This window comes from Myotis davidii, unplaced genomic scaffold (genome assembly GCF_000327345.1).
Source record: "Myotis davidii unplaced genomic scaffold, ASM32734v1 scaffold842, whole genome shotgun sequence".
NCBI classification, from domain to species: domain Eukaryota; kingdom Metazoa; phylum Chordata; class Mammalia; order Chiroptera; family Vespertilionidae; genus Myotis; species Myotis davidii.
Genome location: NW_006293540.1, coordinates 637,886 through 651,102, shown reverse-complemented (window position 1 = coordinate 651,102; position 13,217 = coordinate 637,886). Strand labels below are relative to the sequence as shown.

At 57.4% G+C, this 13,217-nt stretch overlaps 1 protein-coding gene across 1 annotated transcript in view; it reads right to left on the bottom strand.

Moving 5' to 3' along the window:
* The window catches only part of MB (myoglobin), a 13,608-nt gene extending 1,138 nt beyond the window's left edge, over positions 1–12,470 (bottom strand). The window contains exons 1-3 of the mRNA XM_015566206.1: positions 12,388–12,470; positions 8,068–8,170; positions 2,605–2,827 (exon numbers count right to left, since the gene is read on the bottom strand). Coding sequence (XP_015421692.1) covers positions 2,605–2,827; positions 8,068–8,162 — 318 coding nt within the window. The 5' untranslated portion in view covers positions 8,163–8,170; positions 12,388–12,470. The remainder of the gene's footprint in view (positions 1–2,604; positions 2,828–8,067; positions 8,171–12,387) is intronic.
* Positions 12,471–13,217: the final 747 nt, after the last annotated feature.

The following is a 13,217-nucleotide window of genomic DNA, read 5'->3' as shown; positions in this document are numbered from 1 at the left end:
TGGTGGGAGGGAAGGAGAGAGAGGCGGACAGGGACCCGGCCTGCGGCTCAGCCCAGGGCAAGCCCTGTCTCCCGTTGGCCTCACCGCCACCACCAGAAACATGGAGGCAGGGACATCTACAGCACAGGCTGCTACGGGCTGGAGGGTCTCGGATGGAAAAGTCTCCTGCACCTTTGCAACGGCTCCTCACAGTCTCATGCCAGCTACACGCCGGCCAGGGGTCATGTACAGAGTCCCGGACGGGGAAGGGGCCAGACCGAGGTCTGGGCTGGAGCTTGTACCCAGGGGGCTGTGGATGACCAACGGCTGGAGCCGGGGTGGAGCCAGGGGCTGCACCGAGGTCGGGTTTTCCCATTTTCTCAGGGCACCTGGGGGTGCAAGTGACCGAAAGCGGGGGGGGGGGGGGGGGGTGGGTGGAGAGCGTGCTGAGGGAGGCCTCAAGAAGAGCAAGTTTCCACACCCAGAAAACACCTGCCTTTGAGCCTTGATTTGGGGACATATGCCACGTTTACCTTTAATGTTATAAATGCAACAAAATGAAGTGTGGCTACCGGTGCAGTAGAGCAAGCCCTGCCCTTGAAAGTGTGGGGGCTTCAAGGACGCCATCAGGCTCCCCAGCTCAGCCTTTCCCGAGTCTACAGCAGAGCCACTAACACCTGGAAAGCTGTGGGCAGGGGCAGCTGGACAGGTGAGGAGACAGTGGCCCCTCACTCCCAGGTGAGACGCAGCAAGAGTTCAGTGAGAGGAAGAGCATTCATGGGGCTCAGTCCTAACTGTTTATAGCAGATGATGCTTGTCGACATAGACCTGGGCTCCAGTCTGCCGGCTGGTGGTGCCGACCTGGCTACCTGGGTTTCTCTCTCAGCCTCGGTGTCCTCGTCCCTGGAGAGGGGACGGGTCATTCCGTTGTCCGGTGAGCCCACCACAGGCCACTGGGGCTCGGCAATGGGAGAGAGCCCGGGTCTGCCCTTGAGGAGCGCAGTCCCAGCCAGGAGACAGCTGGGTAAAGAAATAAATTACAACACATCCGGGCAGGTGACATGACAGGAGGATCAAGCGCCTTTGCTGGGGGGAGGGCTGGTGAGGGAGCAGCTGACTGCCTGGTGCTGAGGCAGTGGCTGCAGAGCTGAGTGTTGCATGACGGACAGGGATTTGGCAGGAGGCGATGGGAGGGCGGGGAGCACAGTGTGAGCTGATCTCAAAGGCAGTGATGCTTACGCCTCACGTCTGTGATGCTCAGTGGGCAAGGCAGGAGAGTTTGTGTGTGACTGGGTGGTGGGGGGCCCGTAGGGGTTCAGGAAGATGAGGTGCTGGCTGTTGGTGGTGCTGGTGGTTGATGGGAGATATTGTGTCACAGGGATTAAGACCCGTGGGTCCCAGAGTACCCCAGATCAAGCTATCCCTCCTGGCTTACGCGCTGTTGAACCTCGGGCAATCTGCTTAACCTCTCTGAGCCCTCAGTTTCCAAATCTGTAAAATGGGGATTTAAAAAAAGGTACCTGCCTGGGGCAGGGACTGCTGCTTGCCTGCCCAGTGTCCATTTTCTAATTGTATTTGGAGTGGCAACTGACTACCCTCGCCAGTTTTCCGAGCTGACAGGGGTGGTCTATAACTAACGCCTGGCCAACAGAGTGTGCACAACACCACTGGATGAGGTTCCTGAGACTCCTTAAACCAGAGCCGTCCCTCCTCTTCCTGCTTCCTGTTTAGAATCTGGACCAGATGGCTGGAGCTCTAGCAGCCACCTTGGATGATGAGTCAACTCTGGAGGGCAGAACAGAAAGAGCCTCTATCCCTGGAACTTCCTACCAGCTCTGACTCCCTCCCTCTGCACTTCTTTTGTGTGAGAGGAAAGGAAACACGGAATGCGGCTCCTAACCTTTGGGTGTGATTGTGAGAATCCCATGTGGTGACTAAGGCCGATCCTATCACCATTATCCTTACCCTCCTTGCACACCAGCCTGCCTGCCGTTCCTGCCCCCAAGGGCTGCACCATCCATTCGGCCCTTGGTCCCCAAGCTCCCTAGCGCTCCCTGTCACCATGTCCCCTCCTCCCCTAGGACGCCTGAGGCTCTGTCGCTTCATCTGTAAATATGCTGGAACCAATAGAGCCAGCCTGCCAGCCGCCCTGCCCCAAAACTGAGCTCCAGCTGCTGAGTTCCCGGCCACAGAGTCCTGCATGTCACACACCCAGCGGCACCGGGTCAGGGGCTGGGGTTCTGCAGGGATAGGGACCTCGACTGAATCCTGGCTCTGCCACTTGATACCTCTGTGACCACACACCAGCTACTTCACCTCTCTGCGCCTCAGTCTCCTCATCTGTCGAGTGGGTATGATAAGAGTACCTACCTGTGGAGAGAGTGCAAGTTGTGCACCTGATCCCCACTCTCCCCTGCTTCCTGGGTAACGACATACCGATTTGGGAGAGAAATATATACAATCCCAGTGACCCCAGGAGGAAGGCCACGTGGGTGCCAGCCCACCCTACAGAGGAGGAGACCGGAACACAGAGAGCAGTGACCTAGGTCACCCAGCGAGTTAGTGGCTAAGCTTCTGAGATCACTCCCTCCATCCTCTCCCCCCGCCCCTGGCCCTGCTCCGCACCTCCAGGTACTTGACCGGGACCTTGTGCTTGGTGGCGTGGGACTGGGCCAGCGGCTTCAGCTCCGCCTCGTGCTGCCCCTTCTTCTTGAGGACGCCGCCCAGGGCCGTGAGCACGGTGGCGCCCTGCTTCTTCAGGTCCTCGGAGGCCTTCATCTCATCCTCCGACTTCAGGTTCTTGAGCTTTTCGAACTTCTCCTGGGTCTCGGGGTGCCCCTTAAAGAGACTGTGGGAACAAGGAGGGCTGGAGTCAGACGCGGGAGCATGTAGTGGGGTGTGGAGGTGGCCAGACTGGAGCTCAAATCTGGACTCCCCCGCTTCCCAGCTGTGTCACCTTGGGCAAGTCCCTCCACCTCCCCGTGCCTCAGCTTCCTCATCCGGGGAATGGGGCTCACTGGTCCCTGCCTATAGAAGTGCAGTGAGGACCAAATGAGGTCACATGTGCTGCGGGTCGTAGAAATGCTTGCCATTAGGAATTTTCACGCCTTCCTCTTCTCCCTTGTGATTTGAGAGGCAGGAAGGCAAAGCCCCGCTGCATTGCACCCTGGCCTCACCCCAGCTTTCCCTAAGGGGTTTGGAGAGTAGAGGTCAGGGTAGCATCAAGGGCGGAACAGAGGCGGGGACCAAAGGACGCTGGCTTTGTTGAGCACCTGCCATGTGCAGGCCCCGTGCTCGGCTCTGCACCTGCACTGCCCTTGGGATCACAGTGCCCCCACATCACAGGTGAGGAAACAGGCCCCGAGGTGTGAAGTCCTCGTCCCATATTCCAGGGCTGGAATGCAGCAGAGTCAGACTGAAGGCAGGGCTGAGTGACTCAAAATGTCATCCATGCTGGGGACCACCTCTACAGCTTCCTGCCTGGGGCTCATCCTTGCGCTGCTTACATACTTCCAGCGACGGGAGGCTTACTCCCTGTGAGAGCCGTGCCACCCAGAGCAGCTCTCGGGCTCAGAAAGCTCTTATTTTGAGCCCAAACTCTGATTTCCCTGCACCTCTGACACCCCTTACACTACAGATGGCGACGGGCCCTGGTGGGAGCCACCCGTCAAAGACCAGGTCCTCGCTCCTGCGAGGGACCCAGCGAGCAGGCCACAGAGGAATCCTGCCAGGGACCCTGAGCAGGCGCCTCCAGCCTTGGACCTGTCCTTCCTGCTGCGAAAAGGCTGGTGGTGGTTAAAGGGAGTCATGCTGGCCCTGAGTGGGGGTGACTTCCCCACTTCACTCCTGGGTCTACAGAAGGCCACAGCGGCAGGCGACCAGCCCAGGGTCATGCGGCCAGTCGGTGGCAGAACCCAGACCCGAACCCAACCTTGGGCGGCTCCATAACGGGCGCTCTCTCCCTCGGGTGCCCCCTGAAATGTGTGGAGGAGAAAACCCCGTCTGCCTGCTCCCTCTCCTCCCAACTGTGAGTGTGTCTCCCCGCACACACCTGTGCTCACATGCACGCACACGCATATGAGTGTGTCTCCCCACACACACCTGTGTTCACATGCACGCACACGCATGCACTCACAAGCACGCTCCACACGGCACCGACAGGAACCCTGCCTTCCTGGGAGCATCCCCCCGGCTCGCCCAGAAAGCCCGGGGCTGTCCACAGCCCGGCTCAATGTCACCACCTCACCCCGGGGCCCCGGCCAAGCCTCGAGTGTCACTGACAGCTCCTCTCCGGCACCTTCCGCCCGAGGGTCCATACTCCTGGCTATCTTTATCTGGTGACAATGATCCTGGAACTCCTGCTGACAGAGGTGAGACCTGGCACCCACAGGCGGGGCCCGACGAGGGGAGATGGGGAGGTGTCTGTCTAGGGCAGAATGGGGCCAACGACCTGGGACCCACAGGGAACTCAGACATTTTGGGAGTCCCCAGGTGTCTGGGAGAAGGAACATGGGACTGAGAATCACGGAAGCTGAGCTCTGGCCCCAGCTGTCTCCAACGTGCTGTGTGCCATTAAAGAAGCCACTCAACCTCTCTGGGTCTTGCTCACCCATCTGATTTCTCAGCCTCCGAATTCTAAGGCAGGACCCCGCCTCAGCCTCTGCTCTGAGCACAGCTGGCACAGAGGGAGCCCGGACCTGTTTCTCACGGTACCAGAGAGTTTGTCTAATGAGTGCCCACGGCTCTCAGTGCCCACAGCTGAGCGTCCCCGGCACAGACCCGGATGCGCCTGACAGGAGCAGCCCCCAAAATGAGCTGCCGAAGCACCTCGTCTGCGGAAATGGGTGGCCGTGTTTTCCCTCGCGTTCCAGCAACGCCCCTGGCCTTGTGGTTTTCACCTCCAGTTCCATCTCCAACCTGCCTGGTTTGTCACAGTCTGCAGGCAGGTCAGAGAGAAACGAGGCCGGTTCCCGTGTCCGCTGAACGGATGCCAGCCAGACCCCCACCCGGAGACCGAGGGCCCGGTGGACCTGCAGGATTCTTCTCTGCTCCGGCACCAAAGAACCAGAGCGGGGATGGGCCGGGACCACGGGCCAGGATCGCGCAGCAGTGAGAGCAGGTGCGGTGAGTGCGCGCTGCCTGGAATTGAATTCCAGCTGTGTGACTTTGGGCAAGTTACTTAACCTCTCTGATAAACCTGGTGATGATCAGCATTTCAACCTCACAAAGATGTTGCGAGTTAGTATCTGGGAAACACTTAACACAGGGCCTGGCTATCAGTGTGTACTGTTCCAGTATTCACTGTCCTCCTCGTTTCTACCACCATCATCACCTCCGGCACATCGCCACCCTCGTCTCGTCATCACCTCCATCGCCACCCCCATCACCCTGCACCATAGCAGCAGCGCAAGTGTTAGGGTCAGGAATGTGGGGTTCTGCCTACAGAGGCCCCCGGCTAACTGAGACTTTTGGGCCGTTTCCTCTCGGCACCATGGGAATTATTGGCCACCAGCAGTGATTTTCAGGTTTCCCTGACCTCGAGATCCTTTGTACAAGTGAAAAAATACATAAAGCAGGAAAACTTTGGACAAGAGAAGGCAAGGCAGGGGCCTGGGGCCCACTCAGCAGCCCCCTCACTCCTGAACCCTCGCTTCTGGAACCAGACGCTCCAACGGCCCCCCAGCTTTCACACGCTAGAACAGCAGTTCTCAACCTGTGGGTCGCGACCCCTTTGGGGGTCAAACGACCCTTTCACAGGGGTTGCCTGAGACCATCGGAAAACACATATATAATTACATATTGTTTTTGTGATTCATTACTATGCTTTAATTATGTTCAGTTTGAAACAATGAAATTGGAAGTCACCACAACATGAGGAGCTGTATTAAAGGGTTGCGGCCTTAGGAAGTTTGAGAACCGCTGCTCTAGAACATGATGATCACGAGAGCCCTCAGCTGTAGGAACAGGCCCGGCTGAACCCAACTGCCCTCATTGGTAACCAGAGGTGTGGGAGCCGTGACCTTCCAGGTTCATCATCTGGGGCAGGACCAAGAGGCCAGGTCACACCGGGGCACCAGCAGGCCCGGGAGCCAGCGTCTTCTCCCTGCCCTCCCCCACCCCCCACCGAGCAGCAGAACCAGTTGGCATGGTCTCTGCGTGTCCCGCAGCCTCGGATGTGATAGGGCATCAGGCTCCCTGGATTCTTAAGGAGCCACGAGCCTCGTGCATCACGTCTTGTCCCTGGCGCCTGGCCCGTGGCAGGACTCTCAGAGCCACCCTGGGAAGGGAGAAAATGCTTCCCCTGATGACACCATGCCCCGAGTCTCCTTCAACATCCAGGCACTGCCTCGGGGCTGGCGGCCCCCAGAGCACCTTGGAGACTCCCCGCTCTGCACATGGGTCTCACACCGGACTTCCCCGCCTGCTCTCCTGCAGCAGGGAGGACCGTGGACTTGGGGAGTGCCAGTGCAAGAGGGGAAGGGTCTCAGAGACCATGGCACCCCCCCTTCACTCAACCAATAGGAAGCAGAGAGGAGCAGTGGTGACCTTTTCAAGATCACACAGCAAATTGGTGGCTGAGGAGTTGATGTCAACCTCGGGGGGAGCCTTTTGTCTAATCCAACAGGACTTGTGGCAGCCCAGCAGCTAGACCACAGCGACAGGAGCAGAAAGGCAACAGAGAACGCCCTTGACTGTCCTTCCTCCGTGTCTCCAGCATGGACCACCAAGGGCGCGCGCGTCAGATAACAGAGTGCCCACGACCCACCATTCTCCCAGGGGGAGCTGGAAGTGGGTGAGGCCCCGGGAGAGCGCAAGGGCACCTGAGGGGAGAGGAACACCTGGTCTGGCTCAGAACGAAGGAGGAATTCATCTGTGAATTGAAGTGTGAAGGACGATCCACTCGCTCGTGGCAATCCCGCAGCCTCTTCCTCCCAGGCTGACACAGGTGTCTGACCTGGGCTGCCCCCAGCACGAGGGAGGGGCGGGGAAAAGAGGAGACTGGATCCCCGTCTGGGGAGGAGGGCAAGGGGAAACGAGGTTCCATTCACAAGCCACCAACCACCCCGGTAACCAGACCTTGGAATTCTTTGTTCTTTGGTTTACTCGGGGACCCCTTGCTGTAGGAGGCAAGGTGTGTGGAGACCACACCACTCTGAGCGCTCAGATTCAAGCCAAAAGCCACTTATGGGCCCCCGTCACCTGTTTTCTAATTATAATACTTAAAGGGCCCCACGCCGGGCTTCGTCTGTAGCAGTTACGAACTCTGCAACTCACTATATGCCAGGAAGAGTGCTGGGCCCCTTACAAGCATCATCCTCTATCATTCCCACTTTGACTCTATATGTGGATATTGGATCTCCCCCTTGTGCAGGCGAAGAAATCGAGGCTCAGAAGTCACACAAACACTCAGTGGCAAAGCTTGGTCTAGAGCAGCGGTTCTCAACCTGTGGGTCGCGACCCCTTTAGCGGTCGAACGACCCTTTCACAGGGGTCGCCTAAGACCATCCTGCATATCAGATATTTACATGACGATTCATCACAGTAGCAACATGACAGTTATGAAGTAGCAACGAAAATAATGTTATGGTTGGGTCACAACATGAGGAACTGTACTTAAAGGGCCAGAAGGTTGAGAACCACTGGTCTAGAGCTACATGTCTCATCTTGAGGGTCATATCTTAACCTTAGGACTTTGTAGACTTCAATGGACTTCTGACGGAGGGAGGGGGGGATGTCGTCCCCTCTCGGATCCTTTCTGTCCTCATCTAATAAGTGAGGCAGCTGGATGAGGTCCCTCGGGGCCCCTGTTAACTGACTGTCTATAATTCCTCCTGGTGGGCTCAAGGTATCAGGCTTTTCCCGACAGCAGACATAAGTGTGAGATGGATCCCCTTTCCTTTTCTGACTCCAATCCCTGACATTTAAAAGCAAAGGAGAACCAAATAGGGCAGGGGGAGCAGGGGTGGTGAGTTAACAAGCTCAACTAACACAGGCAACTGGTCGACCCCGGGCAAAGGTTCCACCTGCTGTCAAACACCCTGATCTCTGGGAAGCCGGTGATAGGACAAGAGAATCTCTTCCTTTTACCTGATGAGGACGGCTTGCCCAAGGCCCGGGATGTCCGCCTCCACCTTGCCCCAGGCATTCAGCACCAACTGCCATTCCGCGTCGCTGAGCCCCATGGCGTAGTCTGAAGGAGACAGAAAGAGCAGGTGTAGGCTGACTGGGTGTCCTGGTCCCGGCAGCTGGGGTTTGAGGCTGCCTGGCCCCAAAGGGGTTTTATACTCTCCCGATGCCTGACACAGATCACTTGACAGCTTGCTCCCTCCCCGCCCCCTGTCCCCTGGCCCCCACCTCCACACAGGGGTCTAATCTCCTCCTTTCTCTGGCCCTTACATGGAAGCTATTTCGGGGCAGGTGCCATTGTGGGGAGGTAGGACAGCCCAGGCCACGCGGGGGTGGGGGTGGGGGTGGCTGTGTGTGTGTAAAGAGTGGGGAGTAGGTGGGGCCACTGTCTGGACTCTCAAAGGCCAACACAAAGGGCACCACCAAGGCCGTTGCCAGCAGCCTGAAACCCAACTCTCCCTGCTGCCAGCGAGGGGAACTGGCGTGGGCAGCAGGTGCCCGGCTGGCCGGGGCCGTCCTGGCCCTTGTCCATCTCCTGGTGCGCACTCTCCCCGTTTTGCCAGCATGCCCCTCACCCAGCCAGACGTGGTGGGGAGCCCAGATGGGCTTATGCTCACAGCTGGCAGACCGGGGCAAACTCATAACCTCTTGGAGTCTGGATTTTTCTCACTCCACCCAGAGAACCGGCTTTGTGGCCTTGCTCAAATACTTCCCTCAGGGAAGTTTTGCTTGACGTAACCCCTCAAGGCACAATTCGTGGCCTCCTCCTTCCATTTGTCTGCCTGTGGTCCTATTGTATGGCTCCCTCACTGCGGCCTGTGTCTTTGTTTCCCTTAGGGCTCCCCCATTAGTACTCAGAGACTGTGCTGGGCGCCAGACCCTGTTCCAAGCACCTTACTTTTGGTAACTCCTCAGGAGACATCCTGACATTCTCCCCATTTAACCAAGAGGAAGTTAGGAAAGCTTGTCAGTCACACAGCTAGTGGGCGGAAGAATTGGGATTTGAACCCAGAGAGCTGGGCCCCTGAATACTTTACTCTGATGTTCAAGCGGACAGGGGCTCTGTTTTATTCATCTGTGTATCTCTTGGACCTCACACAGTGTCTTGTACCAGATTTGAGTTGAATAAATGCTCATTGAATAAATGCTCATTGATGGTGGCGTGCACGGAAGGCAAATGAAGATGATTGGCCTTCTTTAAATCCATCCATCATCATCCATCCATCCTTCCATCCATCATCACCCATCTGTCCAAGATCCATCTATCCAGCCTTCTACCCACTCATCCATCCACCCATCCACCCACCCATCCATCATCCATCCATCCATTATCCATCACCTATCCACTGACCCCCTCCATTCATTTACCCATCCTTCATCTATCCATCCATCCATTCATGCAACACACAGTTACAGAGGACCTACTGTGTGTCAGAATCTGTGCTACATGCAGAGGACACAAAACCAAATAAAACATACCCCTGTGTTCAGCAAACTGCCAGTCTCCTTGGGGAGGTGAGTATGAGAAATAAAATTACAGAATAGTTTATCTCGTGCTACGATCGAGGTAGACACAAGCCCTTTCTTCCATGTACATGGGCTTTTACCGTTTACAAAGTGCCTCCTTGGGCGGGATTACCTCTGGTCCTCACAATGGCCCTGTGAGGCCATGGGCATCACCCCATTTCACAGCTGTGGACAATGGGGCTAAGTAAGCAGGCAGGCTGACCGTCCTGGGCCGATATCAGACGTGCAGTTAGAACTACCCTCCATATATAACTCGTTCTAAAAGTAACTGCCCTGCCCCAGCGCCTGCTGAGGGGAGGGCTTGGCAGTCATGTTCTGCACGTAACTCACTGCCTGACTCAGCTGATTGGCCCAGAGCTGGCACCTGGCCTACGGCAGCCAAGGGCAGGGCTCTGTCCCACAGCCAGTCTAGCAGCTACGGCAATCGGAGCCCCTCTTCAAAATGCGAGCAGGGGCGCTGGGAGGAAGAAATGCAGAGGCAGAGAGAGTCTGTTTCATGACCAGCCCTGAGTAAGAACCCCCATCGAGAGCCCTCCCTGCTGCCTGGGGTCTAGAGGGCCCTCCGTGCTGACCTGGGCAAAGCCCGGCCAATCACCACTTGAGGATTACCAGGGGCTACCACTTGCTGAATGACCCCCTGTGTATCCTTTCAATGAGCTAATTTATTGACTGAGTCAGGTGGTTCCTAATAACCCAAAGGGTCAGGTGCCCGTCCCTGACAATGTGCTCAGAATTCACCCACAAGCCTTAACCCAGGATGCCAGCCAGGTGACCTCCAGGAGTCTTAACCCAGGATGCCAGCCGGGCAGCCTCCAGGAGTCTTAACCCAGGATGCCAGCCGGGCAACCAGGAGCTCATCCAACTTTAACAGTGGAAGATGCGGCAGCAAAATGAGTAGCTAAAACGCCAAAAGGATTTTTCAGGGGGCCACCATTCATCATTCATTCATTCATTCATTCATTCCGTTCAATAGCCTGGAGCTGAGGCCCACCCTGCACCAGGACCAGGATCCCAAGGAAGGGGGGCTCTGAGAGAGTCTGCTCAGACCCTGGCAGCGTCAGCCCCGCTTCAGGTCACTTGCTGGATGGGAGCCCAGGAGTGTGCAGGGCTGATTTGGAGGTTGGTAAGCAGTGGAGCTGAAAACCCAACGGGCACCTGCAGCTCTTCTCCCATCTCCAGCCCGCGAGTTGTCTGGGGGCGGCCTGAGTATTTAAAATCTCATCAACTCCTTACCAGCGCCAACGTGTTTAATATGAAGCTGTCGCCCTCGGTCGGCACGGCATGAGCTGGCACACGCGGGGAACCTGCGGCTTTGAAGTCGATGAGCCTTTTAAGTTTTACCATTTAAGCTAATAGGAAGGGGCCGGCATCTGTTTGTACTTACACATCTCTACAACACAGCCGGCGTTACCTAACGGTTGCTATGGCTACCTGGAGTCGCCAGCTCTGTTTGGGGGCTATAATTATCCCTGTGACAGCCTTCGATTGGCCAGGAGCTGGAGGCGCATGAAATAGGAAGGCCACACTGCCTTTGTGTGCACAACTTTCTGCAGCCTTGCACGCTCATGTCACACACACACACACACACACACACACACAGGGGTGGGTTAGACACCCAATAGGGCAAAACTGGATCCCACCAACTCAGACCTGCCCCTTCTTTTTCTGTTTCATAGCATGGACTCCTTTGAATATGAAAATCTGAGACTTGCAGAATCATCCTCAAGTCTGCAAATCTGGAGTCTTGAGACCCTCTAATTAGCCAGGGTCCTCAACTTTCACCACTCTGGAAACGTGGGTCCTCGGTTCCAGAATCATGGGAAGGGGAGAGAGAGAGGTTTGAATTACAGGGCCCTGGTGTCCTGAAGCTAACAGAGGTCCTCAATGGCATCTTGTCCAAGTTCCCCCTACAGGGGGCAATTCTTCCTAAAGATCGTCATGGAACATCTGCTTGAATACCCTCAGGCGCAGTGAGCTCACTACCTACCACTTGAAAGAGGCTTCTTTATATTGAACCAAAATACGTCTTCCTGTCCCACGCACTCCCTTGTCCCAGCCGTGCTGGCTCCCTGGGGACGCAGAGGCCCACCGGGTCTCTCCCACGAGGGAGGCTGCAGGCTCACCTAAGACCACCCCAGGGCTGTACCTGAGTGCCCTCCCCCCGCAGAGTAAGCCAGGAGCCTGCCTGATGGGCAAGACCGTTCTGTGCTTCGGCGCCTGGCGAGTCCCACCGCTCAGCTCAGACAGGCCCAGAGCGGACTCCCCAGCAGGGGCTTTCCGCACCCACCACACAGGCGTGAGTCCCAGGTGGCTGTGCACCAGCCCCCTCCCCTTCCAAGGGCCACAACTCCAGCCCAGGTGACCGGGACACACGGTCGCCAACAGCTCCCCACAGTGCATGGGGGCGTGGGGATTACGCTTTAAGATGCCACCAAGAGGGCCAACGATGAAAAGAATGAGAACATCTTGTCTCTTCAAAGCCAGGGGTCCCCTCAACCTTGACCGTTCCCTTCCTCCTCCTCCTGGAGCCGCCCCTTTGGAGGCGAGCCTGGACAGGCCTCCCTGCCCGCTTGCTCCTCCCTGGAAGGGTCAGCCCTCCTGGACCAGCGCCAGGTCAGGCTCAGAGCCCGGCTGGGCCTGGAGCCACAGAACCGGCCTGAGGCCCTCAGTGGGGCAGTGGGACCCCCTAGCTTACCCTGGATCCCACTGGAGCCCTCCACCCACTCCTCCCGCCCCTGGCAGCCACCTACTGACCACGTCTCCCCTTCTCCCCAGCTGTCCTCCTGGAGCCTCCGGCCAGACGCGGGGCTGGGGGCAGGGAGAGGTGTCTTATAGCAGCTGGGGAGGCACAGGGAACTAAAAATACAGCCAGGCGAGGCTCCTCCTCTCTGGGAGGCCCCGAGGGGCTTAGTGGAGGGGGCTGGCAGGGACACAGGAGCCCAGTATTCCAGCCAACAGGTGCAGCCTGGGGACACTGCCTTCCCTCCCCTCCTCTTTCCTCCCTGCCCTGGAAGGGCTCCTCCAGCCCCGCCTCGCACCTGTCACCTGGAGGGAGCCCGGCCCCCCTCCACAGCACCCCCATGTCCTCGCTCCCCCTTCCTGGCCCATCTCACAGAACAGCTCTCCTCTGGGAGTCCTCCCCCAACTCCCCCCTTCCCAGCAGGTGTGCCCTCTTCCCCTCTGGCTCCAGCACAGGTGCAGCTTTCTTAGCTCTCTGTGCCTTGGGGTGCAGCTCCCCGCTGCTACCCGGTGAACTTCCTCAGACGCAGAAATGTAAAAGCCACAGACATGCACTGCCCTGTCTGCACCCCAGGGCACTGCCCTCACAGCAGCCCTTCTCCACGGACATGTTTATAAACCCATGGAACAGACAAGGAGACAAGGCACAGAGAGGTTAAGCAACTTGCCCAAGGGCACACAGCTAGGAAACCGTGAAACTAGACCCCAGGCAGAGATGGTGCTTCACAGCCAGGAGCTGGTCTAACTTTTGGATCCTTCCTGCTCCCCCTCTCACCATTATGACAGCACCTAGCCAAGGGCCAGGTCTGTAACCTCTTCGAAGGTTCATTTTACTGAACTGAGTG